Consider the following 19,181-nt stretch of genomic DNA (forward strand, 5'->3'; position numbering starts at 1 on the left):
CTGAAAACACCTTTTTTTTTCTTATTTTTGTAATAAAATTAAATCTACAATTTACATGTAGGTAAAGTGGGGGGAAAAAAGAAAAAACATGAGTTCAGTTACAAGACATTATTCATTAAAAAGTCAGCATTTTGACATTCCAGAAGGCAGAAAATACAGCAAGTCAATGAAAGATTCATGCTACATAACGGCCACACCGGCGGGGAGAAAAGCAAGTTGAAGCAGAGAAATTTTCTGAAATGAATGTCCTTTTCTCCAGTTTTACATTTAACCACAAAGTTATTGTATTAGAAATTAAATCTTCCTCTTCACAGAACAAAGTACCCAACATTAACAAAAGTAAAAATATTTTTCTTAATTTGCTGGTATAAAGTAGGAGAGCAGCATTTGTTCATGACTCCCAGTAGGGAGGATGACTACAATTTAAATTAAATCAAAACTTCAAGTAAAGGAGAACATTTGTGAAATGTCTGCAATTGGTATGAAGATGATGGTCTGCAGCAGGAGTAATCCAATTATTGGTAACGCTGAGCAAACAGCAGGGTACATAGCTTCTTAGAACTGCATGTCTCCATTGTGGTTTTCAACTTAAGCAGCAGTACACATTCCTTTACTACAAAAACACACATACTGTCCTGCAGCACAGATGCTAGGTAATGTGTAACATGTAATCTAAAAATAAGCAGAGTGTGATGAAGTGCATCAAGACCTAAGTTTTAAATTAGCAAAAATACTAAACTCTTTAATGATAAAGACAACCCCAACTCCTCAACTGTCCGCTGAAACCTGAAAATGGTGAGATTTTTTCAAATGACCGTTGCTAACTGGCTAGCATAAATTGCTAATTTAGCTCAAGTTGATGCTGAGCTTCAGCATCCCGCACGGCGTACGTGGGACAAAAAACAGTTAATGTAGTTAAAGTTGATACATTTAGATTGAATTGCTTCTACAAGTGACTTTCTTTCAATGTAAGCTTTCAATAAAGATGAAATAATTTGCAATAATGTTGACGGCATCTCTTTCCGATGTTGTTGTTAGAAATACCATCTCTATATGGTTTATGCTAAGCTAACAAGCTGCCAGATGAAGTTAATCATTCACTACCATAATACATCGTTTAGCATGAAGTAACACTTTGTTTATAAGTGTCAAAAATTTGTAATATTTCTAAAGTTTTTTAATCTACTGGAGATGATTAGGGCACCTGAAAAAAAATTGACTTTATTCTCAAAATCTGGAGTAAAAAAAAAGTCTGAATTCAGACTATTATATTAAATTTTTATTTTTGCACTCCCAGACGATGTTCATAGGGATAGGCAGATCAGGCAAGTTAAAATTATACACACTAATTTTTGTATTATATGCTTTTATGAAGAAGAATCACATTTTATGTTTTTATTTTAGATTTCTTTTTTCAGCAAGTGCCCATGTCCTGGGCAACTCACATCTCCATCACTGAAGCTGGTTGCTCCCAGTTATCCATCTGCATTAAATTTGTGAATTTTTGTGAAATGTGAATTTTTTTTCAGTGGCTCTAACTGTCTTCTGTAAATCTGACTATGCATGCTGCTAGTTTATTATGAGAAGATGAAAACGCTTTATTAGTCTTGTCATGGTTTCTGTGAAAACTGGAGAAATAATTTGAAAAAGGTGAATTTATTGGAACGAACTACTTCTTTCAATAAGGCACTGAATACATTTAAATAATCTGCAATATAATTAGGAGGCATTTTTTAAACAAGCTTTTGTCTTTGAGCTTTTAAGGGATTCTGTCTAAAATAACTTCCAAATTATCTTAGTAAAACTTAAGCAAAAGCTCATCCTTTAATACCAAAATACAACGAAAGACTTTCTTTGTGCCACTTTAAAAAAGACCATCAAATAGCTCAATATCCTTGAACTAAAAGTGGCTTCTTTTTAAACTAAAACAAATCCTGTGTTTTAATATCAGATATGACTGCAGCACAAAAGTATAAGGATTTAATTCAGCCCAGTCAATAACATGTTTATTAGAACTTAAAAGGTGAAAATAACCAACAGGAAAGAAAGGTTACACACAGATGAATGAAATGAAGCGCAGAGTGAGAGTAATACTGACAGATCTCATTGTGAACATCCATGTGATCTGAACACAGAATAAACGATTGCCTTATTGCACATGGTCTAAAACGTCAAGTTCTGAAACCAAAACCCAGACTTCCCTACTGTGTTTCAAGAAATTATTTTCTTCAAGTCACAACCGCTTTTGCAGGGAAAGAAAGTCAAGACACGAACCGCGCAGATATGAGTTCCAGCAGATGCTGATTTGCATCTAAGCAGTTTGAATCGTTCAGTTTCACAGATCAACAATGAATAAAAAGAAATGGATTGAGGACATTTCAGACTCAAGCATGAAATCTAGCAATGGATTTCAGAAAGTGTATGCACTTTTGTTAAAAAAAAACAAACAGTTTTTTGTCATGAAAAGATGAGACCATGATAGATTTTAACAATATACATTCCACCTTTAGTGTGAGAATAATCTTGTACAATTAAACTTGAAAAATCTGCTGGACAGAAACATGGGAAAAATATTAAAAGCCTTAAAGTTACAATAACTGGGGTTGCATAAGTGTGCACTACCTTAACAGGGCTGTATTATTAATTTTCCAGGCACATAGGTCCATTTTATAGCACAATCAAGTAACTATGTTACCTTCAGTAGTATATATAAAAAAATAACCGACTTTGCAATTTGACGTCTTGAAATTGGGCCTCTGTCTCTTTAAGAAGCTCCTACTCTTTCTGACAACGTTCCTCCGTTATGTCGTTTACAGGGGTTCACAGGAATGTTTAACTGAGACGTAATTTGAATGATAAGCTTAGCCGACTCGCAGTCCCACAAGGTGTTTGCTAAATGCTGCTGCCGCTAGTCTGGAGGAGCTGAGTGGGGAAGTTAACTGACATTTCCATTCTTTTCCAAAGACATTGATTGTGGAGATCTAACACAATGATCAAAATTAGTTATCTGTGCAAAGGTATCAGTCAAAGAAGAGGAGAAAAAACATCCAAGGAGTTTTAGGATTTTCTGATTCAACAATTTCTCGTATCTATTTAGTCTCCAAGAAGGAGAGTCACAGATACGTTTTTCTTCTAGAGAAAACGTGAAGGTGTTGCTAAAATTTCGATTGTCAAACTTGTTCAAACCTTCCTCCAGCTGACACTAGACACCACAGTTGAACGTTTAGTTGTTTACATTTCTCAAGAGGCGAGTCTGGCACAAAAACACGGTGGTGGCAATATCATGATGTGGGGTTGTTTTCCTTTAGCTGGAACTCGGATAGTTGTCTTGTTTGAGCAGGAGTCCAGAATCTGCCGACTTTCCTGTAGATCGGTGTCTTGACAAAAATGTTTTGATAACTTTTACTAAATTATTAACAAATGAAAAGTATACATTATCATAGCTTTGTTATTACTCGTTTGTCTTTAAGCAGCTAACTTGTACATGTTAAACATAAGGTTAAAGGTCGTCTTGGTCTCATTTTCTACATCACAGAAGCTGGCGTTTTAACAGGAAGTGAATAACTTTCAGATCCACTGCAGGTGAAATAATTTCTCTTCAGAAGCGTTGAGTATTCAGTAGTGTTTTCCAAACGGCTGAGGCAACTTTAAGGTTTGAATTAAAAAAAAGGCTCTGAATGGTCAGTTGTAAAAATCATTTTCTTATCCCATGAAGGCGGAGCTCAACATGTCCGAGTTTCTCACTTTTGTGTGATGCAACACATGAGCATTTCTGTTAGCAGAGTTACTGATTTACAACGAAAGGCAAACCTTTGGTCTCATGTGGCTTTGATTTCATCAACAAACAAACAAAAAACTTTTTTCGACTAATTACAAAATAAGGACTTTTTTTTTTTCCAACTCTCATTTTAGTCGGCTGATGTTTTAAATGGGTTGAAGGCGCATGTTTCTGCACTGACACTTTCTTTTGCTTCAATTCCTCATTTCTGCTTGTCCTACATATTAAAAATGTCAAAAAGGTTTGATAAAAAAACAACAAATTAAACAATGGCTGTTATGTTTATATACCTGCAGGCAGAGTGGAAGAACAAAGGTCACATCATAAACAGCTTCTCTAAACCTTAGAGCCACTATCGAGCTACAAGAAAGATATAAAATCTTGGAATTTTCAGTTTAAATAAATAAAACTCTTACAATGAGTATAATTAAAGAAGAGAAAGAAATAATTGGGATAAAACAAGACATCTTCGACGAGCAGCTAATAAAAATTCCCTCCCAAAAAATAATTTCTTTCACAGATTTCTTTTATCTTTTTTAGTAAAAATGAAAATATATTTTTTTCCACATTCTTTGCAATTGTCCATTTGTTTAAAAAAAAAAAGATAGTACCAACAAATCCTTTGAAATATATGTACAGCTGTACAGTAGCTCTTCCAGTATAGGTCAACAATAGGTTTTACAAATGAAATTATGGAGGCGATAAAAACAAAACAAAAACTGCACATCATTTGACATAAAACAGTCTTTACAGATATGGATTAAAAAGAGTCTCGATAAACAATGAAATAAAATTTAAAAAGATAGAAAGTCACCATTGGCTAAGGAGAATCTTGAAGATTTGTCTTTTCTTCAATGGCCTGTTTCACTATTTCAGCCAACTTCAAGCGGTCAACTTTATCGGAAAAGGATCGCCCTGCAATAAAAACATTGGAGTTAAAGCCTTGATAACCACATCAATTGTAGCTAAAATAGAGAAACATTTAATGGTTTTAATTGAGTAATTTGAAGCACTACAGGCAGCTCTGGTCCTTTTATTTCAGCGATTTCCGTTGGGGTTCATAGAACTTTAGTAATAAGGAACATCTGATGGGGTTTGACTTGAATTAGACTTTATCACGAGTTAGTTTAAAAAAAAAAAAAAAAACGTTGCCAGATGGGTCTGAAGAGTTGCAAAATTTAGCAACAAAGTTAGAATAAAAGGATGAGAGTCATATCTTTATCTTTGACTTTATGGGGGATTTTTCTACAGCGGTCAGGCTTTAAATATGAGATCTGCAGCAACTTCTGACTGATGGATGGATGGAAGAATGGAAAGACAGTAAGAGGAAAGAATCAGCTGGTTGTCAGACTCAGGATGGATATAACTTTAGACAATCGATTAGTCAAAGGCAGAATACATAAACATTTTTCCCAGTCTCTGTTCTTTTGAACACTTAATGCTACTTGATACGCTATTGGCTGACGTTTGCAAAGCAGCCAATCAAGGATCGGCATTCATTTTGCTTGGTGCTGATTGGCTGTTCGCTCAAGAGTAGAAATAAGTAGACTGTATGACTTTAAAAATCTGTGCAAATAAGATAAATCTATAAAAAATACTTAATTATTAGACATGAGATAACTATATTCAGTTTTTCATCAACAGATTAAAGAGGACAAAGAAAATGTAAGAATAAAGATGAATACAGACCATCCCAGCTGAGACCCTGCAGGCCGTCTCTCAGCAGCTTACAGTCTCTGTTGAACCTCCAGGCTTCGTGCATCACCTCATTCAGCTTCTCATCCTCGTTTTCTCCTGGAACGTTTTAGATAAAATCACATATAAACATGTAATTTTTACTCATTTTATTTGTCTCAGGATGCGTTACCATCAGCATCCTTGCAAAGTCCGACACCAAAATGCAGAGATCATAAGGAAATCTGAGTGTTTGGGTTTTTTAATGTGCAGAAACTCACCAGCCTGTGGGAGTATGCACTGTGCTATGACATCTCTCAGTTTTTCCAGCGCTACGTTTGAGTCTTCCCCTCCGTTCTCTGGGTCATGGATGAAGAAACTGTCTGTAGGTTTGGGGCTGAAAGATTAAGAACATAAAGGTACAAAGAGAAAGTTTACAACATTCTCCATCTAGTTGTGTAAAATAAAATATAAAAGTGAACCCCATGTTTGAGCAGGCTGTAAGACCGCCTTTAACAATAATAACTTGTTTTCTTCGGGGGGGAAGTTTGAATCCACAGAAATACTAACAAAGTATTTCAAATTTGTAGCCAAGATTGAAAACGGGAAGCGTACTTTAATGTTTAATTTGAAATATTCTAGATATTTACTACACAAGTGACAACTTGGTTATATTTGCAGTCAGACTTCAAGTACAATTGAACATTTATGAACTGATAATTTTTCTACTTATAGTGTATTCTTTGTTTATATATTGACTGTAGATTACGAAATAAAAGTCTAAAATGAATTGCAAATATATTAAGTCAGTAGAATAGCTAAATAGATTACATTACATATTACACTTCAGTTCTTACTAAAGCAAAAATTATAACTATTTACACAACATTTTGATGGAAAGTTGAGTTATGCATGTTAGATTCAAAGGGAGCTGGTGACGTATTCTTTTTCTCAGAGGAAGATTTGATTTAACTTGGCAGAATATTTTAAAGTCTTAGGTACAACAGAGTCAATTTCTTTTATTGATCTTTTTTTTGCCTTAAGTGTACATTCAGATTAAATGGGACGACCAAAAAGCAAACTTTGTGCAACCATTAAACTTAATGCAGTAAGTGAGCAAGTCTCTCCGTCAGTACGGTTAGTAATATTCTAACGATATGATTACAGGGGGAATCGTTTTAACCGTCATGGCCGTACCCCAGCAGTTTCCGCTTCCTGAGGATTGGGTTGTTGACAGAGTTCAGAGGCTTCAGACTGACGTTCAGGTCCTGAATCCTCATGTTGGCGAGCTGCTCGGCGTGGGCCTGCTGGATTCCTGCGACCACGGCCTGCACAGACAGAGATCAGAGCCACGATTAGAGCCGTCAGGTTTTAGTCGACGCGCTCTCCCTTGTGCCGACAGAAAGCCGTGACTGCCCGTTTCCCCAGCCATGTTTCGCTCTGCTGAAGGTGAGTTTAGAGATGAAGGTCGATGAAAGAGAGTGCTGTACTTTTCAAACCTTCTGCTCACCAACTCCTCTGACAGCAACAGCATCATCATCACTTAAAAGACACTGAAAAAAACTGTTACTTTAATCAGTTTACCATCATAAAATCACATTTTAGCATCTTGATTTTAAAAACGCAACACTTTCTGAGTAGAGCTGATAAACTACAGTGTCTTCAGAGGAGAATTCAACATCTGCAGTACAGAAACACTGAGACGGAGATCCCAGGTTTAGATTGAAGCGTAACCGTGTGTTACAATATTCCACTCCAATTTATTATCTAAGGCAAAACCTGAAAAAACTGATCTTCAGACACTCTCCATTCAATCTGACTGAGTTTGAGCTGTCGCAAAAACCAGAGCATGACTGAAAATAAATGCATGCCACACTTTAAAGTTTTAACTGTATAAAACCATTATATGCCATTTTGTCTTTAGTCCTTCCCACATTTTGAATATTTATTGATTATTATCTGTGCAGCACTTTGCCACAGCTACTGTTGGTTTAAAGTGACTTATAAATAAAGTAGTAAAACAAAAATCTATCTATTGTTAGGCCTGTCACAATAACAGATTTTAAAGGATGATAAATTGTCCCAGTAATTACTGTTACAAGCAATAATGTTGTTGATTTGACAGATTTTAAAGGATGATAAATTGTCCCAGTAATTACTGTTACAAGCAATAATATTGTTGATTTGACATCATTTGTCGCCCTTTCCAAGACTAATAAACTTTAATTTTGTCAAGAGCACTAGACACTCTAACTGGAAGAGTGTCTAGTGTCCTAAAATTAAATACAACAACCAAAAACCGTGAACAGAAATAAAAACACACAACTGAAACCTTAAAAAAAAACCATCATAAAGCCTCTGCAAACAAAACTGATCTTCAAAAATTATTAATCATCAGAATGGAAATCATCAAGCTCATTTTAATGTATCATGTGATTAATTGATTAATTGCTTATTGTGACAGGCTTATGTATCATTTTTTGTTAATTTCACAAACCTGCACAAATACATAATGTGGAGTTTGGGGTTGTAGACTGGGCTGCATGAACACTCCACCAACAGTAATGCTGCATCGCCTGAAACGTTCTGGCCACTGCAGCTTCTAACTCACCTTGTCCATCATCATCTGTGCAGACGGCAAGACGTTGTCCAGCGCCTCGGTGCAGTTCAGCCAGGGGTGAGCCAGGACTCCCTCAATAGTCAGCCTCTCCTCTGGCTTCACCTTCAGTAGCCTACACACCCAAACCGGAGAGAAGAGGCAAAAATGAGTGAAAAAGCAGACAAATGGGATGGGCAAGTATAAACATGCTGAAAAAGTCAGCATGAGGAAGAGGAGGTTGGGTTTTTTAATATCATTAAAAAGAAGTCTTACTTGCGTACAATGTCCTTGGCCATTTCAGAGATCTGGCTCCACTCGTCTTCTGGGAAATCAAAGCTGCCCGTCATAATCTTCTTCCTCATGTCCTTAGGGATGGTGCGGCTGTGGTGCTTTGAGTAGAACGGAGGATAGCCGCACAGCATTATGTAGATGATCACACCCAGCGACCACAAGTCACAGCTCTGCAGAGACAGACAATAAGCTTTTCTTCCCGTGTGCATTGGCAACAATAAATGTACATAAAATAAAATCAGAGATTTTTCTTCAGTATGAGAGGAAAAATGGAGCCATGCTGCACCTCACACCAAGACCATCATCAATTTAATCCTTTTATTTCTTAGGATTAGATCACACAAGTCCATATTTATATTATGTATTAATTTAGGTGGATTTTTTTATACCATCTATAACTAGTAGCATGTTTTATAGAACAATAATTTAAGACAGATTTTAATCCTGAACATAAAGAAGGTTCACTCTGACAGAAGTCCTGCCTGAATAAAAACCTGATCAAGCAAAAGAAGCATCCAAATATGACTGAGTTTTTATTGCAAACATTTCTAAGTTTATTTTCCCATCAAAACCTAAACACTGATTTGGATTTACACTGTATGCTTTTACTCTATACTCAGCTGAAGTGAGTCTCACCTTGTTATATGTGTAAGGAGTTGGTGAGGTAGGTATAATTCCAGATTTTTCCTTCTGGTGTCTTCTTTGAGCCTCAAGTACCTGAACAGAAAATCAGTTATGCATCTTTCAATTAATTAAACTAAGAAAACGGAAATATTTTTTTCCCCTTTTTGCACCTGAGGTGCTACGTAGTAAGGAGTAAACTGAGGGGTCGTCAAGTCTCCTTGATCGATTTTGGCAAAGCCAAAGTCACACAACTTCACAGGTGCGTCCTGCAGGGCAAAAAATGAAAGAAAAAGTTAATATACAATATGTCTCAAATGCTTTAATATTAATAAATCAATCAATAAATCAATCACAGATTGATTGAAGAAAGTGGAGAGAAATAATAAAAATAAATTCCTTGAAATTTGACAATTATGGATGACAGCTTTGAGTTTCTGAACTTGTGTGCTCCACAAAAAGTTCACTAAACGTTTTCCATGTCGAGAGGGATAAAGGAATGGATGAAAGGATGGATGGAAAGGTAAACAGATTGACTCAAATATGGATGGATAATAGTTTTACACAATGGAAAATTTTACATTATGTGAAAACGGCAGTGGCCGACAGGAGCAAATGAGAAAAAAACAGCAAAATGAGATGTTTTTTTTACACATTTTCCATCTGTCAGACACATTCTTCCATCCATTCTTCTTTCCAATCAACACCCAATCTAAACTTTTTCTTGTTTTTGTTTCTTTTTACATAAACTAAATTTCTGAATTATTCCAAACTTTTCCATCCAGCGTAGAAACCTTGGACATCTCCAAACAGCCCTGACGTGAATGCAGCTTACCAGAGAGTTATCTTTGAAGAGCAGGTTCTCTGGCTTCAGGTCACGATGTGCAATATTCAGGGAGTGACAATGAGCCAATGCTTGGCTGATCTACAGCAGGACGACACATTACACACACACACACACACACACACACACCCCCCCACACACGCAGACGCACGCATACACTCCACTTAGTGAGTTGAGCAATCGTGGTGTTGAATATCAGGACTCCACTCACCTGTTTGGTGACCTGACTGGCCATCTTTTCAGTAAAGTGCTTGTGCTGACTGATTCTGTGGAAGAGCTCACCACCCTCCATCATCTCCATAACAATCAGGAGTCTTGCTCTTTCACAAAAAGGGATTTATTTGGAAGATTATGACAGGATAAAATAGATATGTAAAAACTGTGTACAGGTTAAGAGGTGTCCAAAGTGTGCCATTTGCGGCCCTTGGGAGGCCTTTGGACGCAATTTAGGAATGGTTTAAGTCCAGCAAATGGAGCTGATGTAGCTCAGTTATCTTTGTATGAACTTTTCAACAACAAATTTACATCTTAAATAGAAAATTTTAGGTACAAAACAAGTGTTTCTTTAATTAAGACATGTTTTTTTTCTTATATTAATATCATAGGAGCCACAAATCTCCAGTGACTTTTTACTCAAAAACAGACTTAGTCACACTCAGTAATTAAATTTAGATAAACACAGATAAGAGTTTTGAAAGACAGTTCTCATTTTTGTTGCTGGGAATAAACTAAAATTGATTTCTTCACCAACAAGTTAGGAAACTAAAACTCTGAGATCCTTCCCTGACCTTTTTAATTCAAATAAATGTTAATTTGTTACTTAACAGGCAAAAAGAAAATAATTATCTATATAATTGTTTATAAAATTAGCATTTTTTTACTGAAAAAAAAAAAAAGTTCCCCGAGTGCTTTCAGCTTGGTGATTTTGGCCCACAGTGCAAAAAGTTCGGACAGCCTTGGGTTAAGCCATTATTACCTTGGACTGGACTCATGAGGAAACTGGACAGTGTTGGCGTACACCTCCAGAATTTGCACGATGTTCGGGTGGTTGGCACACATCATGTGAAGACGCACCTGCATAGAAGAGAAATAATCTTACATTGAGAAGATGTTAAAAGAGCAGAAATGGCTGTAAGTGTGTCACAGTCTTCATCTTCCTGTCAGCCAGCTTTCATAATTCATCAGCGGGAATTAAGCAAATCTCTGCTTTCAAGCTGCTTGATCAAAACAGTTTGCAGTTAAATAACATTACAGGGCTGTTAGACACACTGTTCGCTGCAGGAAGACGATGTTAGGGACAAAGACGCTCTTCTCAACAAGACAAAGGCTGAGATGAGTGAGTGGCAGGGAAAAGAAAAACAGGAATTAATCAAGACTGATAACAGGCGGAACAAAGCATACTGATACAGCCAGAGGCGACAAACAACAGGGATTAATCAGACCAATGACAGAGTTCCAACCTCATTTCTGGCCTTGGGGCGATCGATGAGGATTTTCAGGGCCAGGCGTTCCTGACTCGACTTCTTCACACACACCCTGGACAGGAGGGAGAACAGAAGAGTCAACAAACAGGTTAAGCAACATAACCCACACGGCAAAAACACAAAATCTTAAAAAATTCTAGTTTCACTGGCAGAATGCAGTGAAAGATTGCAGAGGTGGATTTGCTGAAGTGCTTTGGATCATTATCCTGCTGCATAAACAAAGTTCCCTTGAGCTTAAGGAACAAACCGATAGCCAGACAATCTCACTTGGGATTTTCTGGTAAAACCAGAATTCATGTTCACCTCAATTACAGAAATGATCCAGATCCTGAAGAAGAGCAGCCAGAAACCATCAACACTCCTACCACAATGTTTGACTGTTTTGTTGCTGAAATTCGGTTAAGTTGCTTTTTGAGATCTTTAAGCCTACTTCATGCTGCCAGGCAGATCCCATTTCTTGATTCTACAAGCAGGGAATAATCAGACCTGAGTGTTTGTAGTGAAACTGAACTCTGCCCTCCAAACTGTGGGAAATCACGTTTAGGGTGGATGCATAACTGGGGGATAATCTTGTAATTCCTTTTGGACTCAAAACTGCTTTTTCCAGTCGTGAAAACATTTTTCCTCCCTTATGTTTCGTAGTCTTTGTAAATAAAAAGAAAATAAGTGAATAGATTCAGAATCAGATTCAGTCAAAACTGTAACAGGCAGATGAGACTAAAAGAAAACTGGAGATTAGTGTGAGCAATGAAAAGCCTCATTGGTGCATCTTCACATTTTTTTCCTCATTCAAAAACAACCTTTGTCTCTAAATATGTTATACCAAGAAATTCTCAAGAGGTGTGTAGTTTTTCTTAGCTTCATCTGGTTCAAATTCTTTTAAAAAATGTTCTATTAAGCACCTTTTTCTATCCAATTATTAATCTATTAGTAAAAAAAATAGCCAGCCCTAGATTGTATTGATGATAACTCAGCAGAGAAGGCTGAACGTTTCGCATGTTGATGTTAGAAGTATTTTTTTAGTGCAAGGTTTATAGATTTATATGGAAGACAGATTTATACGTATGTGGCTGTTTTTCACACATCTTCTGTTAAAAGAAAACAGAGACCTGATCCGGTTCTAGTAAGACTGGATCTGCTCAACCATTTTAACTACAACTTACTTTGAATAAAGGGGAAAAATTCAAGTTGTTATTGTTTCCATGTGCTTAAATGCTTTCTTTGCAGTATATTTCTTTTATAAAGACTCAAAACATTTGGTACAAAATCAAAATGAGATTTTTCAGGACTCCTCTTCTTATATCTAGATTTAACCACACTTCTGATAAATGTTGGAGAGGTTGTGGACTAATTGGAGACTTCACTCATATATTTTGGGACTGTCCAAAATTATCAACATATTGGAAAGGAATACAAAAGGAAATTAATAATTGCCTGGGCATTACAATTCCCCTAGAACCATCCTTTATAATACTAGGTATTTTCCAGAATAAAATCCAAGATCACAGTAAGACTTACGTCTTAAAGATCTTACTTGTTCTCGCAAAGAAAATGATTACGGTCTCATGGCTGAAGCCTCAGCCCCCAACGATTTCCCAATGGAAGAATAGAGTGAGGGAGGTTTATCATATGGAACAAATTACGGCAAAACTTCAGATGAAAAGTGATATCTTTATAGAAAAATGGTCCTCAATTCAAACATTCATTTCAAACCACAACTGATGGAAATTACGATTAATGAACAGGAGATTCCTCTTTGTATTTTTATTTTTTATTTATTTATTTTTACTATTACTATTGTTTTTTCTTGTCTTTTCTTTAAGACCTTGGACAAACAAAACCCTTTTTTAGAACATAACATGTGAATTTCTACATGTAATCTGTAAGATGTGTGAGATGTGACGTGCACTGGAAAATCTGAATAAAGAAGTTAAAAAAAAAAACAACATTTGGTACAAATTTAGACTTCATCTAATACAAGCAGACCAGAGAAAGAACTGAATCTCATCCAAATGATTACACAAAACTTTGTGTTGGCTGGTCGCATAACATCGAACTAAAATACATCAAAATTTGTGTTTGCAGAGGTACAAAAAGTGGGCAGTGCCTTGTAAATAAATTCAGTTTAAACAACAACCTTTGACCCTTGAACCCAGACTGCCCTCCTGGGGTAAGAAATTATCCCAGGAGACATTCTGCTTTGCTTTGGCCGAAGGCCGTTCCTCTGAATGCAAAAGTGGCCCACCTAATGAGTCACAGAGTTGCACATCGGAGGGCTGTTGAGATTCAGGGTGGCGGAGGATTAAAGCAAAGGAAGAGTCATCAATGAATATCGGAACAAAGAACTGAGTCAGAAAACACAAGACCGGATGACTGAGAGCAGCCCAAAAAAAGAAACCATGAATCATAGTGGGTTTTCAGTCAGACATGATGAGGCGATTTCTCAGTTTTCTCATCACTTTATGCTAAAATGACACGCTTGTTAAATAACAGCTTGTCGTCTTTTGATCTGAATCTGCGATAGCTTCAAAAAGCAGAATGAACAGGAGTCAGAGCAAGATTTATGACTCGTATCCTTCACGTCTACATGGAAGCAAAAGAGAAGGTTTCAAACAGCACACATAAAGACAATGACTGTTTCAGTCTTCATTCTCTAAGCGCTTCTAAAAACACAGGGTAGTAATCACAGAAGACGATAAGTGTAGCTCAGAGTGTGTGGGTTAATACGTACAAACATGTTTATTTGCGCAGTAAAAGTTTCGACTACACGGTTACGTATTGAAGCAGGTAAAAGTTTAGCTTTGGATTCAAGCCCAGTAACCTTTAGAATGTGACACTGTTGCACCAAACACAGCAGGTCCAAGACAACACAGACAGCGAGAGGAAAGACGACATACGGGACACAAACAAACCCGTTTCATAAATCCCTTGACTCTTCCTTGCCCTTTTTGTTTAATAATTTTCATTTTTCCTGCGCAAGGAAAAACAAAATGCAAACATCTTTAATGCGTGGGAAGTATTTTTTGGCAGCAGAGATTATCTGTCCAGAAATCACAACAGTTTTTTCCACAGTAACTGCAGAGTCTGCCGTGTAAAGCAACATGTAACTCTTAACTCTCACCACAGCATGAGAGTTTTGATTATTCAGTTATTAAATGCAGCTGGTTAAAACCTATGATCAGAAGCAACAAAGATTAATTAATCTGACTCCATATAGGTAATTTAATCCCCAGTTATCTTCATAGACTCCTCATTAGATGAATCAAATGGAGGAGAAATGCTCGCCTGACAGGTCCGCTGATTCCTGCTCCCAGCTTCTGTGTCCAGTTTATGATGTATTCATCCAAGATGGACGCCTCCTGTTTGAAAAGCAAACCAGGACGTCAATCGTAATCCATTATTCAGCAACAGTTTTGCAATTACAAACCTTGTGAGACTGACTGAAGCAATGAATAAATGTTTATTGATGATTTCCAAACTGTTTACTATTTTTTGTGTTTCTCAACACGAACAATCAAAAACATTATTTGATGAACTCTACTGAGTTTGATAAACTCAGATAAAGGTGAAATACAAATCCTGTTTGTTGTTGGATGCAAAAGCACTATCTCTATCACAAAAAGCACTATCTCTATCACATTTTCTTTTTTATGCTCAATGGTTGTTAGCTGTTATGGTTGATGAAAAAAAAATCAAGTTTACACATATTAGCTTGTATGTGTTCAGACCTTAAAAATAAATGAATGAATCTGAGCAGAAATCAAGACCAGCAGGCCATGATTTGAAACTAAATTGGAAATCTGTACCAGCTTGTAAAAGCCTGATCTGCTCAGCTGTGAATTTTAATTTCTGTTAGTCGTTTCATAATAGATTTTTAAAATTCAGTTGACAGATTTCATGTGGTATAAATGAGTGACAGTCCTAATAAGACCTCTGTTCATTTCTCCTCCGCAGCCCTACGTTGTGTCATAGTTAAATATACTTTATCATTCGTCTAGTGTTATCCTAAACACAAATTATTTCTAGACAATGACAACTTGGCTGCCAAAAACAAATGCATCAGAAAGATTATCCTCTGCTGCCAACACAGAGGATTAGGTTGGTGCTCTGAAGGAATGACTGAAATTGAGAGGATAATCTGAGTTTGGACTTAAATTCTGTGCAAATATTGTTTTTAAAAACAATCCCATTAAATGATTAGTTGTTTCATCTTCCTGTGAATATATTAATCTTAGAAACTGGAACTCATATTTTGCTGCCGTCACAATATGAATGCACCTTGAAGTCAGTTTTTTATAGAAACGGGCTGATTTTCAGCTTCCTCGGCTGTTTTGAGGCTCAAAAATACAAACTTTTTCTTTGCCCTGATCAGACAGAGCAAAGCTACCAGGTTAGACCCTCTTCTGTGTGGATGCCGGTACCGAACCAAGTTAACTATTTTCTGCATCTGCGAGGTTTTAAAAATTAAGTGAAAGCAATATTTAAAATATCTGAATATAAACTGTATTTTTTTACCATATGTTTAGTTTATGTATGCTGCAAAAGAGTGTGAGAAAGCAAGATTTAAAGCAGATAACAAGAAGGCTGAACGTATCACAAGAGCAATGCTCCATTTTATCAGTCAGCCTGTTCCTGTTAGGGAATATGATGGATTTGGAAAAGTTGGTGGCCTTAAAACTTTAAAATAGCTTGCTTTTATGTGCATCTGTGTGTTGCCATTAGCCTGTCACATTTGTGTCTGAATTTCCTAACTTTGGTAGTAGGCCACTGTTTTAGATTTTCTCCATTTGTGGATATTGGCTCACTTGTTGTGGTTTACTTTAGTTTTTCCAGATTGATACATGTCACTGACTTTGCTTTACATCTGATTTTGAATTTCTATCAATCAGGGCATGATTTGTTTTAAGATATTTTTGCCTATGTTTTGTTGTCAGAAAGTTCTATTTAAGATTCCTTGATCATACAGGTCTGGCTTGGTATGATAAATGAAATGAAACTCAGCTTTCCAAAAGATTTCATTAATTCTTGACTAAGCAACAACTCACCTTTTTATTATTATTATTATTAAAAGCAACACTGTGATGCATCTGCCATCAAATGCTCTATCAATGCAGCATTGTTAGGTCATTTTAAAACCAAATGTTTATAATGAAAATATGCATAGATTAGTAGCTGATAAAACACCAGCTGTCACTAATCAGCACTTCCTTACCTTAATGAACTTTTCTGCATTGTTGTCCTCCGTCATGGTGCGCAGCTCCTGGAAGTCTACGAAAGTTAGAAATAAGTCGCTTACTCTGAACCCTTCGTAAAGTTTCGGTCTCCCTGGGCAAAACCGGGGCTCGTTATATCACCACTAATGACAATATAAGCCCATCACAGCAAAATGTCACCCGGCCACCGATCAGCCGTAGCCGAGTGTGGTCCGCCGGGAGACCTGAAGCCCAGCAAGTCAGATCAGGCCAGCTCGGCTCACAGCCTCGGGGTCCGACTCGCTCTTCCTCTTGTCCTGAACCCGCTGTGGTGACCATGTAGAGCGTCAAACTCCGAGCAAAGTCACCAGAAAAAGAAAGCCGAAGACGGGAGTCAAACGTGGACCGAAGCCGAGCAGCTTCGGTGGCGCAGTGAGCGATATTTTTAGCCCCCGAATACTGACTCGGTCACTGTTAGCTCTGAAGCTAACAAAACAGCAGCCTGCTTGCCGATTTTACAGTTTGCCCAGTTGATTATAAAAAAGCAGACATCGGGATAGGTCTGAATAAAGAGAGATATTTTTAAAATGACTATTATACAGGAACACCTGGGGGGCTGATACGACACAGCGAGCACAGCGCGTTCCCAACGGCTTATGGCAAAGAGATAAGTTAGTTTTCTAGCCTTGCTTTAAGACAGAAATGTTATCATTCTTCATCAGAACAGTACATGGACACTGGAAAATACTACGGCCTAATATGTTCGATGAAGCAGGTCGACCGGTTCTTTTTCCAGCGGAGGTCCAGACCATCTCTGGACTATTTGGTTAATTCCATAAACCTAGACGGCACTCAATAGGAGTCCACGCAGAACGCCTGATGAAAATTAATACCAACTGTATTGGTTGTTGTCTGAAATTGAAACAACATATATCCTCAGTCTGTAAGTCGACATATTTTTTGTATCACATAAATTGATCGTATTATTTGTATTTATTTATAGAATAACTTTACTGTTTGTTTTTTGGCATGTGCGAGGGTTCCTTCATAAAGACCCAAATTTTAGTGCGCATTCAAGTTTACATTCAAGGGTTAATTAAAGGTTTATTACAGTCTGAAATTTTATCTAATTATTTATTTATTTGTTTAAACAGTCAGCCACAACAACAGTGTTGTTTTAAATCCTGGACGAATTTGAAATAATTAAAATTGATATGAGTTTAAAAAAAAAAACATGAGTAGCCAGTACTACATCTGTGGATGTAGTATAACTACATCTACAGGTTTTACTGTAGTAAAAGTAAAAAAAAAACAAAAACAGTCTCACTTCATAGTAAAGTCTTGAAGTGTCTGTCTGTGTTTGGTTAAATTTTGGTTAAAATGTATTTGCTCTTCAGCCAGTGTAGTTACTTGTACTGGGTTTGTCCCGATATTTTTCAGAAGTAATTACTTTGTAATATTACCCAAGCACAAGTGGTGAAGGTGAAGTAAAAGTACTCTTAAATTTTTTTCTTCCCCAAAATATTACTCAAGTAAATGTAACTTGTCACTACCCTGCTCTTGTAATGAATAAATTCAGTGTCTTTCATAATTATAAACATAATTGGATTTCATTTAATTTTTATGTTATAGACCAACAAAAGTTAGTAAATAACAACGAAGTGGAAGAAACAGGGATAAAGAATTTCCACACTTTTCTACAAATAGTAGGCCATGGTAGAAAAACACACAGATTTTGTGTGGTCAGACAATAAGACAAAAATTGGACTTTTGGCTTACATGCAATATTAGATATCATCCCAAACCGACCTATCGCATGGTGAAATATGGTGGTGGCAGCATTATGCTGAGGGGATACACTTTTTAACAGGGAAAGAGACACTTTAAGTTTTGACGAGTTTACAATCACTTTATAGGAAACTCATAGCACAAATGAAGGTTATTTAACTAAGATAAGATTACATAAGAAGAACTTTTAATCCCACAGAGGAAAATATTGTGTCAGTGCTTAAATGTCATTAAATAAATAACAAATAAATAATAATAAAAGACTTTAAACAAATAATTATATTTTAACAGATTATTAAAGGATAAAATATTTGTTGAAAATGACTGGAGATTACATTATTTCCTTTTTTATGCAGCTGCTATTGTGTTCCACATATATTCAAACTTTCAATGAAATCAACATTTCCCTTGTGCAATAAATGAATACTTTTATTTGTATGTTTTAAATGTGTTTCTGTTTCTATATTTAGTTATGCTTAGCTCTGGCTAACGTGTACCGTAGTTGTTGTTTTTTTTTAATGTCTTCTGTAATGACATGTTATGTTCATGTCATTACACAAGCTTTCAGTGAGCTTGTGTAACCCTGATTTTGCTCTGCATTACATCTTGTGGCACTCCTAAATGACATTAAAGTAAATATTTAGTCTTGTGCTTAACATGCAGCATGTTTTTTTTTTTTTACCTTTATTATATCTTTCCTTTTTGTAATATTTTTAACTTCTCTGTGATTTAACAGTAATTTTAATTAGTTGTGCACTAATGGCATCTTGTAACATATATAACTAGAGTTTTGCTAATTACAATAACTGAAACACTACCATTGTTATGTTCATGTCATTATACTCCAAACAGTACAGTCCTTTTACTGTATTTATTTGATTGCTCCCATTACTATGTAAAGACCAATATT

General features: G+C 36.3%; 1 protein-coding gene across 2 annotated transcripts; it reads right to left on the minus strand.

Moving 5' to 3' along the window:
• Positions 1–93: 93 nt before the first annotated feature.
• Positions 94–17,316, minus strand: mapkapk5 (MAPK activated protein kinase 5). Of its 2 annotated transcripts, XM_032579701.1 has the most exons (14): positions 16,504–17,316; positions 14,577–14,650; positions 11,268–11,343; positions 10,784–10,881; positions 10,019–10,127; positions 9,799–9,888; positions 9,137–9,232; positions 8,979–9,059; positions 8,325–8,512; positions 8,064–8,184; positions 6,650–6,780; positions 5,734–5,849; positions 5,468–5,572; positions 94–4,693 (listed from the first exon to the last, which is right to left on the minus strand). In XM_032579701.1, the coding sequence occupies exons 1-14, from the start codon at positions 16,537–16,539 to the stop codon at positions 4,599–4,601; spliced, it is 1,416 nt and encodes a 471-aa protein (XP_032435592.1). In that variant the 5' UTR covers positions 16,540–17,316; the 3' UTR covers positions 94–4,598. The 2 variants fall into 2 exon arrangements, with proteins under 2 accessions (XP_032435592.1, XP_032435593.1); XM_032579702.1 differs by lacking the exon at positions 16,504–17,316 and having other exon boundaries at positions 1,980–4,693; positions 14,582–14,638.
• Positions 17,317–19,181: the final 1,865 nt, after the last annotated feature.

Source organism: Xiphophorus hellerii, chromosome 12 (assembly GCF_003331165.1).
Source record: "Xiphophorus hellerii strain 12219 chromosome 12, Xiphophorus_hellerii-4.1, whole genome shotgun sequence".
NCBI classification, from domain to species: domain Eukaryota; kingdom Metazoa; phylum Chordata; class Actinopteri; order Cyprinodontiformes; family Poeciliidae; genus Xiphophorus; species Xiphophorus hellerii.

Bases quoted from the DNA above. Each gene is read 5' to 3' on its own strand.
- mapkapk5 (XM_032579701.1), bottom strand. From the start codon at position 16,539: ATGACGGAGGACAACAATGCAGAAAAGTTCATTAAG. The intron at 10,128-10,783 runs GTAATAATGGCT...TTTTTGTGAAAG, and splicing joins CCTCATGAGTCCAGTCCAAG to AGCAAGACTCCTGATTGTTA. The intron at 9,233-9,798 runs GTAAGCTGCATT...TTTGCCCTGCAG, and splicing joins TCTTCAAAGATAACTCTCTG to GACGCACCTGTGAAGTTGTG.